At 33.9% G+C, this 14,631-nt stretch overlaps 2 protein-coding genes across 2 annotated transcripts in view; one reads left to right on the top strand and one right to left on the bottom strand.

Annotated features, from left to right (window-relative positions):
* Positions 1–14,417, top strand: part of LOC120167911 (tubulin beta-8 chain-like) — a 28,317-nt gene extending 13,900 nt beyond the window's left edge. Inside the window, exons 5-6 of the mRNA XM_039176792.1 lie at positions 5,215–5,222; positions 14,404–14,417. Coding sequence (XP_039032723.1) covers position 5,215 — 1 coding nt within the window. The 3' untranslated portion in view covers positions 5,216–5,222; positions 14,404–14,417. The remainder of the gene's footprint in view (positions 1–5,214; positions 5,223–14,403) is intronic.
* Positions 309–3,188, bottom strand: LOC120167910. Its single transcript, XM_039176791.1, has 2 exons — positions 983–3,188; positions 309–884 (listed from the first exon to the last, which is right to left on the bottom strand). The coding sequence occupies exons 1-2, from the start codon at positions 2,774–2,776 to the stop codon at positions 594–596; spliced, it is 2,085 nt and encodes a 694-aa protein (XP_039032722.1). The 5' UTR covers positions 2,777–3,188; the 3' UTR covers positions 309–593.
* Positions 14,418–14,631: the final 214 nt, after the last annotated feature.

Genomic DNA, 14,631 nt, shown 5'->3' with positions numbered 1-14,631 from the left:
AAAATTTTAAAATTTTCATGTGGTTTAAAAATTTTGTTATCCTATATTTATAATTTTAAAATCTTAAACTTTTAATATAACTTCTTAAAAGTTCAATTACCGATATAAAATCAAGTTCTGATTACATTTATAGATTCCTCTACATCACAAAAATTTGAGATTTAATGTATTATTTTAATTCACATAATTTAATCCCTCTATTTGAACTATTAAACTCTTTAAAACATGAATTTATTATTGGTTAAACATCGTTAATAAGAAAGCCACCATCAACGGGTTGAAGTTCATGTGTTGGGAGCAAAGCACACATAGCAAAATCATAATCCCTTGATCATATACACGCTTACACTGATGGAAAATTTTGCTCATACTACATCAGGCATCGCTTCTTCTGTCGAAAGTTAACCAAAATACGACGACCCGAAGCTCTAGGGGAACCTGTCCCTGGCTTTTACAAACTAGCCTTGTTCACTAATTTTTCACTGGTGATGGATATTTCACTGACCATTGCCTAACCAACAAGCAGAAATACATATGATCTATAATTATACCTTTACACTTAATTACATGATCATCCGTTGTGTGGGATTCTTCTAGACCCTTCCGACCGGGGAAACAGGAGGATATGAGACATACCTAGCAGGGGGACCTGCTTCAATTGGATTAGGTTCATTTGTTCTGTCATTTACCATGGTTTTCCCTAAAGTTCTTTCTTTATTAGAACGAACTGATTCCGAAAGCTCACAGTGATGTCCACTGTCCCAAACAGCAATACAAATTGAAAACGCTTGCATAAGAGAAAGTGATGAATTGAACTCGACTGAATAGATACCATCACTGAAAGGGGCCAAGCTGAAGAACGGCTTCTTGTCATGTGCTCCTCCCTGTTGTATGATTAAAACAAAGAAAGAATTCAGTTTACATTCTCTATTATTATATAGTGGACATTTTAGATTGATTAGCAGAAGATCTAGAATCAAACCTGAAAGAAGAGTTCAAATTGATTAGACGTAGAACCCTTCAACGAACTAGGTTGCTGGTTGTATTGGCTCTTATTAGACAGAATCCTAAGTTTGCAACCCATATCCCAACCACCACAATCGCATGCTCCACCTGATTTCCATCGTTGGATCAATGAAGAAGGTTCACCTTTATTTGGCAAGCTATGTACACCACTTGGAAGTATGACTGTAGCAGTAATGTCTCGAACACCCACAAAAGAACCCCTTTTCCCCGAATTGAGTTCAAGCCCTACCTCCGGCAGACATGTTTTCAAAGTGGCATCAGGCATGCTGTGACGCTTATCAATCAAATACCCATCTCTGATTGAGTTTCTGTTGTTACTTTTTGGGATCTTAACAACAATAGCCGACTGCTCATCATTTGGCTGGACAACAGATGCTTGTGAATTTGTCTGTTTTACATCAAAGGTAAGTAGAACAAATTCCCTAGTGCTAAATTGATCCACATAGTTTCGCCTGGGCAAATGAGAAAGTTCAGAACCAGAAACCTTCATCTGGGCAACAACTTTAGGGGCATAATCCTGACCTTTTCCTTTGGCTCCTTGATTTATCCACGTACCATTCTTTTTCCTGACTTCTTGAACGGCAAAAAATGTGTAAATGGATTCATAACCACCCTTACCTTTGGAACTTAACATCTTTATTGTAGCTGCATGCATATTACTCTCATTATCAACAGCAAATGTTAATAGAGGCAACCCATTCGTAACTTGAACTCTGAGAAGAGCTTGAGCTGCTGAAGATCCATTTTTTCTGTTTGGTGCTGGAACATTTACATTGATTGTGCAATGACTGATTGTATTTGATTTTGCTTTCACTGACTGCACAGTCACGGATGAGTGTCCTGTTTGTTCTGATGACTTACAGGCACCTTCTCTTATGATTGAGTCCTGTAGTTGATTGGTAAAACTGCGACAGTTAACTGCCTTTGGTTTCAGAAGAGGGTCTAATAATCTTCTCAAAGGGCTGGACCTGGCTCTGCTTTTAGCATTGAGTGTATCACCACAAGAAGTGTCAACACCAGAAGCGACAAGATTCTCTGGCTTGGTTTTGGCATAACTACATGTCGAGCTCATCTGAGGTATAGAAGAATCCTCTTTGAGGCTGGAACTTTTGCCTGTCTTACCGATGCTGAAGCTAAGATGTCGGAAAGGAAAAGTGCTTCGAACGTTTTCAGATGTAACCTTGTGTAATGTTGGGTCCAATCCTTTGCAAGCCTCATTTCCAGCAGAAGCTACTTTTGTTGCATTTAACTTTTTCTCCTCTAGGTTTCTGCTTCTGGAAGAACTAACTTCTACCTTTTCTGCACGAGGTACGGATTGAGATCTCCCTGATGTAAGGCCATTATTATTTGCAACTAACAAACCCTTGCTGCTGTCAAGTTCACTGGGCAATGGGCCTGAATGATAGAAACTAGAACTAAGCTCTGCACGGTGAGCCTCTTTAAATGTTTCCGTGAAGGTTCTCTGCTGCTTAGGTTCTGTTTCCTTTTTGCTAGACTTAGTTGTTAATCCAGAAAGGTTAGTTGCTCCTGAATGATTTGTTTTGGGCAAATCTCTTGGCAAAAGGACAACCGTGTTTCTTTTTTCAGTGACGTCTTGGTTAGCCCCTTTTGGAACAACTTCTTGAAACATCTCAGCTTTTTTCATAATTTCCCCACGCCGGTTCTTCATTTTCACCTGCTTAAATGATGCCAAGCTATCTTTTACCCCACTAGGCAAGGTTCCACTTTCTGAATCAGTCTTTGGGAGCATTTCTCTTCTCTTGAACTGTTCTGGATTGATTTGTGGATTATTTTGGCAAAAGTATTTATCTTCTCTTATGAATTTTTCTTCAACAACGAAGGTGCTTCTTCGGGTAGTCTTGAGATCTTGAAACTTTCTAATTCTTTCCCTAAGGGGTTTGACAGAAGGCAAATGCCCTTTTATGGGAATGGGAGTCAGATGAGATTGCGGTGAAGGATGCCGTAACCTTTGACGAGCAGAAGAGAAACTGTGACTTGTGCTCAAATGTGCTGATGATTCATCTGCTGATAATGATGATGTGCTGCTGCTGGAAAGTGAAGAAATACTACTATGTGAAATCTGTTTATGGCTACCCTGCCATTTTTCAAGACTCCCCCACTCAAGGACCCCAACATTTAAAACTTTTTCTTGGGGATTTTTTGATCCTTAAATGTGACATGTACTTCACAAGCTCTTCTTTGTCATTAGCCTTGAAATCAGTATGTTGTTTTTTATCCTTACAAGAAGATTTAGGTGAAACCTCTTTTCCATCTTTAGTATTTTCTTGATGAAGATCAGCATATGACAAATTAGGCCTTTCAAGTTTAAACCTGCCATGCATACTTGCCCTCTGGCTTGCTTGGGGCAACATGGTCTTCACAAAAGTTCCGAAGGATTAACCTCTTGAATTCTGTCCGAGCTCTAAATTGCATTCCATGGACTGTATAGGTATTAGTAACTCCAGATCCTTTCTAGCAGCACAGTTTCGACTCAATTCACATTCATTCATGCAACTCTGTGGATAAGAACAAACAGTCAAACATTATATAACGATATTGTAAAACCAGATCAAATTGAAAACAAAAACCAGTATATCACATGCACAGTGACATAAGGCTTTCGAAGCAAACGAGATAGGAAGGATCAGTAACTAGAGCAACCAAGAGGACATAAAACCCCTAAAGCAACAAGCATGGATTCTCTTAACACTGATATAATTGTGGGATATCACCCACAATCAGCAATCTTTATCACGCCAAGTATTTTCAGCTAGTTTTACCCTTTAATAGCTAAACATTACTCGAGAAAAAGGTCAAAACTAAAGGCTTAACCTATTTTTGAAGTATCGTTATAACATTAAAATATACCATCCTAAACATGCCCTAACACTTGACCGTTAACGTTGAAAGTACTATAGAAAGTAGAGCAGCAAATGCCTAAATCCAAAGATTGCAACGAACCAGTTAAGCCATAAAACTTATTTCACAAGTAAAATCTCCCAACTCAGTAAGCACAAGGATTCCATCAAATTTGTTTCCTTCTGCATAAATCAACCACATATTGCCATGATTCCTAACTAAACAATTAAAATCAATGCACTTTTTCAATATTTTCCAGACTAAAAAATAATTCAGAACTAACAGAGCTCAAATCACTTTTAAAACTAACAGATTTACCGCGAAATAGATATACAGCGAACACTTTCTTGTAAAGAAATCTTATCAAAAGTGAACGAAATTCAAAAGTTTGGCGAGTTCAAGGTTGACAAATCGATAAATAGGGATGAAGACGAATTTGAAATTGAAACCGGATAGTCTTGATGTGTATTTTGAAAAGAATCGGGAGCGAGTGGTCTACAAGGGATAAAAAACATAAAGGGATTGAGAGTAATTATTCAGATAAGCTACAAATGAAGGGTTATCGCCGATCAGCTTAAATTTACTGGAAACGACAAGATCGACCTCAGCTTATTCAAACCAACAGGCAATCATTTTATTATCAAACTTAAGAACTAAAAATCCCGTATATTTCACCAAATCAAATAGATGCATTTTTTTAAAGAAAAATAATGTTTTCATCAAACAAAATATTCACTTCACTTTATCTCTTTTCTCTTTTGGAAATCCAAGTTTCAAACAGTGTCCAATGTTTATTATAATTATTATATTAAACAAAAAAGGGAAAAAGTGAAAGAAATAAATGTGCTTGTTAACTTGAACACTCAACAGCACTAAAAAAATTCCCGGGAACCAAGCAAAACTTACCGGTCTGAGTACTGGAAATGCAGAACGGGACCGCCGTCAGTAACGGAAAAAGCGAACGCCAAGGGGAAGAAACGCCACGTTTCTGCCGCGCATTGGACATTGAAAAAAGAAGCAGCTTAACCGAAGAATATCTGAGGCGAAAAACGAGAGACAAAACGCCCAAAACAATGACGAACCTCCTCGTAAAAGAAATAAAACCTTCAGCCTTTTTGAAACAAAAGAAAATTACTTTAAAAAAAAAACCCAAAGCTGAACGTCGCAGCCGAGGAGTGTTTTATTATATACTTGGTTTTTAATGGCTCAGGGCGAAGACTAAAAAGACGGGTCAAATTGAGAGGAGAGTTTGGAGGGGATAGTCTATTGCACTTGTTTAATGTGAAAAAATAAGTTTTTGATCGTACGGTTGGAAACAGAAGATTTAAGAGGAGAGAGTAACTGAAGTGGTTCCATACGATCAGAAATATGCGAGACCGGAAGGTTGTGTTCGGATGGTCCCGACATTAGAAAGCTGATTAATGAAAGTGATGGGACCACCCTTGGATTAGATCTACAATGTGTGATCGTGTCCATTATTGATAGATTGTCTGATGGAGTTTTGATCACCGAAAGTTCTTCGGACTTCATCATTTTAAATTCTGCTCATTTTCACTCGTGTTTGAAACCAGACCAAGAAGAGGCATCCGTTGTTATGAAACTAGCATCAACATTGACCTTAACAGCATGGTCTAAAGGAGCTCGCCACTGGGAGTCTGAATATACTAAGGGATGGTGAGGACGATGAGAGAGAGTCTCAATTTCACCCATATAACTCCGAATGAAGGTAACAACATCATCTACTCTTTAAAAAAATATATCTCATAAAGCATTTTGTTCCTTGCATACCATATAGCCCAAATAGTAATAGCAATTTCATTGTGTCGATTCCTGCTATGCGTGTAGAATAGCCAGCCATTTGACCCAATCATTAAACTCCAGTAACTGCACATTCCTTGACCAGTGAAAACTCAAAGAGGTAAACACATTAGTAGCAAAAAAACAATCTCTACTAACATGTTTAGGATCCTCAATTACGTGTCTACAACGAGGACAAAGGGATTAGGAGCTACCCGTTTAATGGAAAGGTTCAGCATTGTGGGAATAAAATGATGGCAGAATTTCCATAAAAGGATTTTGATCTTCGCTGGACAAGAAAGACCCACAATTTTTTTGTAGAAATATCCCGCGTAGGAGTTTTGAGCCATTGGTTGAATTAGCATTTGGTGTCCGTTTCTAACCGAGTAAATGCCAGACTGTTCTTCACTCCACACCAATACATCATCTTGTGAAGACATCGAAAATGGAATGTCTAAGATGGCCTGGGCTATATTCGGGGGGAACATAGTCTCTATAAGAGAAACATTCCAAGTCCGTGTTGATTGTCGCATCAGATTGGCCACAAGGTTAATGTCATCGACCCGAGAGGAGGATAAAACTTGAGGTGGAAATCATGGCAGCAAAAAATCGTTCCATAATGAAATGGACAAACCATTTCCAACATTCCAGCAGCGACCTTTATGCAAGAGCCCCCTAGAGCTCCAAATGCTCCTCCAAGTAAGAGACGAGTTAGATCCCAGCAGTGCTTTATCAAAGGAAGAGCTGGGGTAATACTTCGCACGCAAAACTCGTGCCATAAGAGTGCCATAAGAGAGCCCGGGTCAATGAGCAAACACCACCCTTATCTGGCTAAGAGAGCAATATTAAACTTTTCAAGACCCCGAAAACCTATTCCACCATTTTCCTTAGGAATGCATAATGCTTTCCAAGTGCATTAATGGATTCCTTTCCGACTCGTTGAGTGTTGCCACCGAAACTTCGCAAAAATAGATTCCAACTATGCACAAAAAGAGTTCGAGAGAAGAAAGCTAGACATGTTACATCACAGACTTGATAAAGACTTCCTTGCCACCCATCGAAAGAGAACGTGCGCTCCAGTTATGCACATGTTTAAGGCATTGCTCCAACAATCCTTTGAAAGTCCTTTTTCTATTACGCCCTACAATAGCAGGAAATCCTAAATACCTCTCCATATTCATTGTTCCATTTACATCTAGAATTTTTGCAAGTGCAACTCGAACCCCCGCACTAACATTACTTATCAAAATTGATAAATTGACCTGAGCATGCCGAATTAAGTTCCAATGAAGCCTTCAAATTTCTTGAACCTGTTTTTGATTCTTCATTGAAAATAATGATACCATCTGCGAACAACAAATGAGTGATGAGAGGGGCACCACACGCTATCCGAATACCTTTTAAAGATGATTGTTGAGCAACAATATGAAGAGTAGAAGATGTAATACCCCACAATTTTGACAAGTGACTAAAATGTAAATTTTGAAAGTTTGACGACCAAAGTAAAAACATAGGAAAAGTTTAAAGACCAAAGTGATAATTTTTCCAAAAAAAATATAGATTTTTTTTTATAGAATTCAGATTTTGATAAGGAGATTTTGTAAAAACCTATAAAGAGATAAATTCCGGTAAAATATACAGATAACTAGATTGAATCAAAAAATTAGGAAAAAAAATTGAGGATGATGGGGAAAAAGTTAGAAACATTATTGCTATATTTTAGAATGGTGAAAGTTGACATGGATCCATGGTATTTAGATGGATTTTTTATGTTAAATTGAAATTGTTAATTATGGTGACTAGTTTGTAATTTTTGAAAATTACAAGCGTAAATTGAAAAAGTATGAAATAGTTTGTTCATGTTTAACTTTGAAAATGATAAAAGAAAGATGACATTAAATGAATTTTATATTTATTTAAAGATTTTTTATCAAGTGTGCATGAGATAATTCATGACTACAAATTGTCTTATTCTCCTTATATGTTACCGTGAGCCATAGAAAGAAAAAAAAGAGGCAGAGGGGGGTTTTGGGGGGGGGGGGTCCCCTCTCAATACATAGAATTGGTACGTCACTTTGTAATTAATGAAGGCCTTTGCTTATAAATTATAATATGGAGAAAATGAAAGCTATAGCTGAATATTTGTTTTCTACTGACTTTACTTTGTGGGAATGCTAATTGTAATTATAACTTCATGAGACTAGTTCTGTGGTTATTGTGGGGTTTAGAGAGGGGTGAAAGTTTCTGAAAGCTCGAGTAAGGTTTTGCGATTATGTGGTTACACTCTCATTGAAAAAGAAGGAAACCGATAGTAATTGTGAATTTCATTTCCGGGAGAATTTTGAATTGGTGCTATCTAAAAAGTCTCTGTGCCTTATGTTTCGAAGATGTAATCTTGTTGGGAGTTGTGGCACGTTAAAATATTTGTTGAAATAAATTTGAAACATGTATAAGTTAAAGGAGTACTCAATTATAAATTTGGAGAACTTGTGAATTAAAACAGAAATCGAGTATAAGATGGTGTATGAAGTTTAAGTGAATTACAGTGATAAATAATTAGGGGAACTTGAAAGGTTAGATTGGAATTTGATTAAAATTTTAAGGACCTTTTTGTATTACTCAAGAAATTGAAGAAATTAATATGTAAAAAATAGAAGTTAGTGTACTTTACTGAAAATTTTAGTTAATTAAAGAAATTTGGAATTTGGGTCAATATGGAAAATTATGTAAGATAGAGGTCCAAGTAGCAAGTTTTGGGAAAGTTGGTAGTGAAATGATAAGTATGTAAAGTTAATGCATTAGATTGAAAATAATGTAAAAATAATTGATATGGATTCAAACTGAATATTAAGGAAGTAATTTGGATATTTTTGAAATATTGGAATTATAATTAAAAGAAAATTTTATTGGTGACTAAATGTGAAATGTTGAAAGGTTAGGTGAACTGTTGCGAGAAATAAATTATTTAAGTGACTAAGAAGGTTAATTTGATAGAGTTAAAGTTAATTTTTGATTTAGTAAAAGAAATTAGTATCAAGTATACATTAATAGAGTTTTTAGAATATTTATATGAACATGAGTTATTAAGTTAATTTAAAGTATTAATATATGTTAAACTAATATATGAAGTTGATAATTATTTTATAAATATTTTATATTAAAAAATTTATAAGATTTAGATAAAATCCCACTTAATAAATTATGATAGTCAATGATGCACGAGGTGGAATGATTGTTGAATACTATACAAATCACTCAATGAGACTCATGTACCTTTGTGGTGCATGAGGTGAAATGATAATTGAATACTATACAAATCACTCAATGAGACTCATGTATCTTTGTGGTGCATGGGGTGGAGTGATAATTGAATATTGTACTTATCACTCAATGAGACTTGTGTACCTTTATGGTGCATAAGGTGAAGTGACTATATGATACATGTTTATATGGGACCTATGGTGCAATTTTATAAGGCACTTTCGAGTGTAAATATATCTACGAGTTTCTTTTAAGTACATACAAGTGTATACCTAATGAGACTCGGGTATCATACATTCTCATTATTATGTATTGGGCTATAAAATGAAATTAAACAATAGTACATTAAATGGTACAATATATGAAACAATACAATATAAGATATAGAATAGTATAAGAGAAAGGAACAAGGCAGAAAAGAGAAACAATATGAGAAAAGAAACAATATAGGAAGAAATAAATAGTACTGGTTTGATGTTTGATTTAACACGAAACAGTTATAGACAAAAAGTTGTATTATAAATTAATCCGTATATGAAATGAGTTGGACAAATCTTAATTAAATGGATTTATATTTTATAGTTATACGATGTTTGGTTAAGTTGCATATTATCGTTATGTGATTTAATAGGTATGAGTTAAATAGGTTGAACGCGAAAGTAACTTTTATGATTAACAATAGTTTCTTTATACATATGTCAGATTGGAACGCAGAAGATATAATAAATAAAATATGGAATGTTCTCGTAGTACCTTATAAAGAAGAAAGTGGCAATTGTCATAGTATAATAAATTTATATTAATTAGCATTTCTCATAGTTATATAATAGATGTTTACTCCAAATTGTATATAACTAAGGTTAAAAGATAATTATTTATCTTAACAAGTTGATATATAGGACGCAGAGTTATGATACTAGTCGTCGTCAGTGGGTGGTCGTATGGGGTAGATAAAAACCAAAGTAGACCTTTTATTAAATAAATTGATTACATACATTTCAGATATTCATATATGAATACGAGAGTTATATTAAAATGCGTAATAAAGTAATATGGAAAATATATAATAAAAAGAGACGTAAATATAACAAGATAATAATAATACATTATGTTGTAAAGGTTAATCGATTAAATATTTGAATTAGGCAGTTGATGGTAATATGAAATAGTATTAAACTGCTTAGCGATTGTGCGAAATCAGATATAAATTGAAAAGTTAAAATATATCATTACAATTTATGCGATTAATTAATATGATAATAAATGTTAAATTAGGAGATCTTAAAAGAAATAAAATTTTACCGACTTTGAACAAAAAATATTATATAGAAGCTTTGTGACATCTTTAACTTGTATTTGGGTACGAATGTTGTCAGAATGCGAGTTAAGGGTGTTATAGAAGAAAGTTCTTTGCTACAAATTAAAAAGAGGTAAGGACCAATTGGATCACCTTGGAGTAAGCTCCTTGTCGGTTGAAATCTCTCACCTACAAAACCATTGAGCACCACTGAGTATGAGACCGAAGAAAAGAAACTTCATAAGAGAATGGACCCAAATAGGATCGAAGCCCATCTTGTAACACCTCTATCCCGTATACATCCCTATATACTAATTAGAGATGTCACATCAACATATAAAACATATATTGTTCGAAATTCAATAAAATTTTTGTTTTGTTTTAAAAAATCAATTATTGAAATCGACCATTATAATTAAAAACACTATAATAATAAATCTCATTGAAAACTGTAATATAAAATTTTTCTATACGAAATTAAAATACTATTCATATATAATTTATAAAATATTGCTTACCATATTTAATATTACTATATTTTAATAATATTAATTTTTTATTTTCTTTTAACAAAATCATATTTAAAACATATATCAGAGCGGTTAAAACACTTATATTATAAATACCACTATTTAAATAAAATATCGAAATAGATGTCCTTATTGATTCGGAGGATAACTTGATTTCCGGAGGTGATGTTGATTTGCTCTCTACTAAGCAACCTTTTCTTTTTCTTTCCCTACGTGTAAACCGATCACACCCTAAGTATTTATTTAGTGAGACGTTAAGAAAATTAAAATAAAACCAAACAATATACAAAACATCGTGTAAAGAAAATAAGTATAGAAAAACTCATCAAAATAATATTAAAACACATAAAATTAAAATATTCAAGAATAGTTCACATGTAATCATATAAAAGCAAATCGAATATTAGATAAAACTCTTGTGAATTTCTGACTTATATAAATTATACTGTTTATATTAAAATCACATAAACTCGTATTATATTGTACTTTTTATTATTTAAGTTATAGCCCAATGTATTATAAACGAGAATCTAATGTATGTGAGTCTCATCGAGTGCGCGCGTTATATGAACTTTAAAAGTGCCTCGTAGATCTAGTATTACACTCGAAAGTGCCTCGTAGTATTACACTCGAAAGTGCCATATAAATATATATCACACAGTCACTCCGCTGCCATTTGTACCTCACACTCTCAATATATACATGTTGGGCATTTTATCATAATTAAATAGCATTCACTTGTAATGAATGAATTCATTTGAACATATGAATAAAATAAAATATAGAAAACCATGAAATTCATATTCAAAAGCATATAAACATAGTGTAATGAAATTATATAAAAATATAATATTTAAATACTTTTAAAAAATATTTATTTTAAATAACCGAGGTCGACTCATCGTAAGTCTTCCTCTCAATATAAATATATAAAATAAGTTAAACGCACTCACCTTTTTGCCTCACTAGTAAATTTTAGTGTCGATTTTGTTTTCACTCCGGCTCTTTACTTTTTTGTTTGCTTCTCGATTTGATTTCGGTTGCGATCATGATCTATCCGATAATAAATTATTCGACAAAAATAATTCAAAATATATGTTAGTATCTAACATATTAAATATGCATTCACCTAAATTCAAAACATAAGAATTACATATTCAATACAACTTCCCTTAATTAAAATCCATTCTCATTTCAAACTTCCCTTGAATAACTTTCATAATTTATCATTTAGCCCACAAAAAGCATTTATTTCTTTTTAATCCCTACATTTGAAAAATCTCCCAAGTTAATCCCTTGATGATCATTTTCATTATATCCACCATTCTTCCACTAATTTCAACTTTGTACCTCAACTTTATACTTTTACCATTTTATCACTAATCTTTTCCCAAGCCTTCAAATTGATCCTTAATCTCATACAATTTTCCAATTTAACCCCAATTCAACATTCTAATAAAATTTACAGTATAGAACTTCAATTTTCAGAAGCTTACATCTTAATCCTTTAACTTCCCAAACCATGCAAAATGGTCCCTAACAACTCAACCAATATCCTATTTATCCAAACCATCATTTCAAGAATACCAAACCATTCTAATACTCAATCTAATACAAAGAACATTTTTATAAAATTTTTCTAATTAATCCCCATTATGGTCAAAATTTTCAAAATAGTCCCATATTGGTTTCTAATTTGCATTCCAATCATTCTCAATCAATAATTAAACCTCCATAATTCATTTCCATTCCAATCATTCTCAATCAATAATATATCAAAATAAGCTAAATTCAATATTTCTCCATCAAACCCCAAAATGGCCAAAAATCACAAATATATCCCTTTAATTGATTTTCATCCAATTTCATGCTTGGATAAGATTCCATGACAAAACCTTAATCGAACCTTATTTCATTGAATTTACATCTTTCCTTCATCCACCATAAATACTCATTTTCACATTTCAACATGAAACAATGCAATACTTATACCAATCTGTAGAGAATTTAGTGTAGATAATTTTCTTATTTCACAACTTAGTCCTAAAACTCAGTAAAATGGATCAAAAATGAAAAAACAAAATTTCTCTCATTTTGGCTATGGAGTTTTGTCCAGCAGCTGAAGAAGAAGAGAAAATACAAGAATTTCATGCAAAAATATCTACTCGTTTTACCTTAAAAGCCCATTTAAAATGAATTAAAAATTCATTTTGGCCCAAAAGTCAAAATTACCATTAATGAATCCTAAAATTTACCACATGCCATTCTTTTATGAGAAAATAACCTCAGTGACCAAAAATGCCTTATAATATACGATTTTAACCGACTTTTTTTGGATTTGCCAAAATGACCAACAAAATCGCAATGCGAAATAAAAATCGCAACGTGATCTCCAGAATCGCAAATCAGTTCCCAGAATCGCAATGCGATTATGAAGAATCGCAATGCGATAGTACAAATTCGCATTGCGATTTTCCATAATCGCAACGCGAACATATAAATCGCAACGCGATTCTGACTATCGCAACGAGTATCCGTAAAATCACAATGTGTATCCGTAAATCGCAACAACAATACGTAAAATCGCAACGACAATACGTAAATCGCAACGCGTATCTGTAAATCGCAACGAGAATACGTAAATCGCAATGCGTATCCGTAAATCGCAATGCGAATACGTAAATCGCAATGCGAATCTGTAAATCGCAACGAGATTCTGACTATCGCAATACTGAATTTCAAATTCGAACTCGATTTCTGAATTCGCAACAGGTTTTAATTTCGCAACACAAATGTTTTGGGTATATAACTACGCAGCAGCAACAACTCATAACCTAAATCCCTAAATCACAACTCATTCCATCTCCATCTATCACTCTCTCCGGCGACATCCGTTCCTATATCCAACGACATCCTTCCCCATCCGGCAACAGGTTTTAGTTTCGCAGCTCATTTATTTAGTAAATTAATTTACAATAATGAAATCATCTAATGTTGATCATGTTTGGATAGATTTGTGTTTTGGAGGGTCATGGGAGAATGTTCAAGGTGTTTTACAATATATGCCTTTACCCATGAATCTTCAACTAAAACTATCATTAAAAAAGTTAACTTATGAAACTCTAATGTTACGTGTTGCAAATAAATTGAATTTAGAGCCCTTAAGTGGATTTAGGCTATCTTATCAGAGAAAAGGTAAAGTTTATTTGTTAACCGACAATAAAGATATTGAACGATTCATTGCTTACATTAGTGTTTCGCAAGATGATGTTACATTGTATGTTGTTGAACTTAGAAGTAGTGAAGTTGGGTCAGTAGCGGGTAGTAATCAACTAAGTTTTTCAACCCCAGTTTATGGTGCTCAAAATTTAATGGTTCCACCCCAATTTCATCACCAAGCAAATTTTGTTTCACCACATTTCCAATACCAAACACAATCTCAAAACCCACAACCTTTCCCTAATCCAAGTCCCAATCAACTTTCAGCACCAGATTCCGGTTTTCGTATTAACCAGTTAGACGATGATGAGCCAACAGAAAAAATTATGAGTACTAGTCGGTATTCGAAATTTGATCTTGGTCAATACCCGGACTTTGATCTTGGTCAATACTCGGATTTTGATGGTGTTTCAGAAGAAGAAACAGACCCTGCGTGTAATGATTTTGATATTGATCAATACCCGAATTTTGATGATGAAACAGCTGCTGCCGAGGAAGATGTTGTTGATGATAATGAGGAGGAAGTTACGACTGTGAATGAACATGTTGAACATCCATTCTGTAATTCATATAACCCTGAAAGAAGAAGAAGAAGAAGAAATCTAAGAAAAAAAGTCCCCGAAAAAATGCCACGGGAGTATA

This window comes from Hibiscus syriacus, unplaced genomic scaffold (assembly GCF_006381635.1).
Source record: "Hibiscus syriacus cultivar Baekdansim isolate YM2019G1 unplaced genomic scaffold, ASM638163v2 tig00111708_pilon, whole genome shotgun sequence".
NCBI lineage: Eukaryota > Viridiplantae > Streptophyta > Magnoliopsida > Malvales > Malvaceae > Hibiscus > Hibiscus syriacus.
Note: the sequence above shows the minus strand (reverse complement) of the source record. Positions and strands in the feature narration are given on the sequence as shown.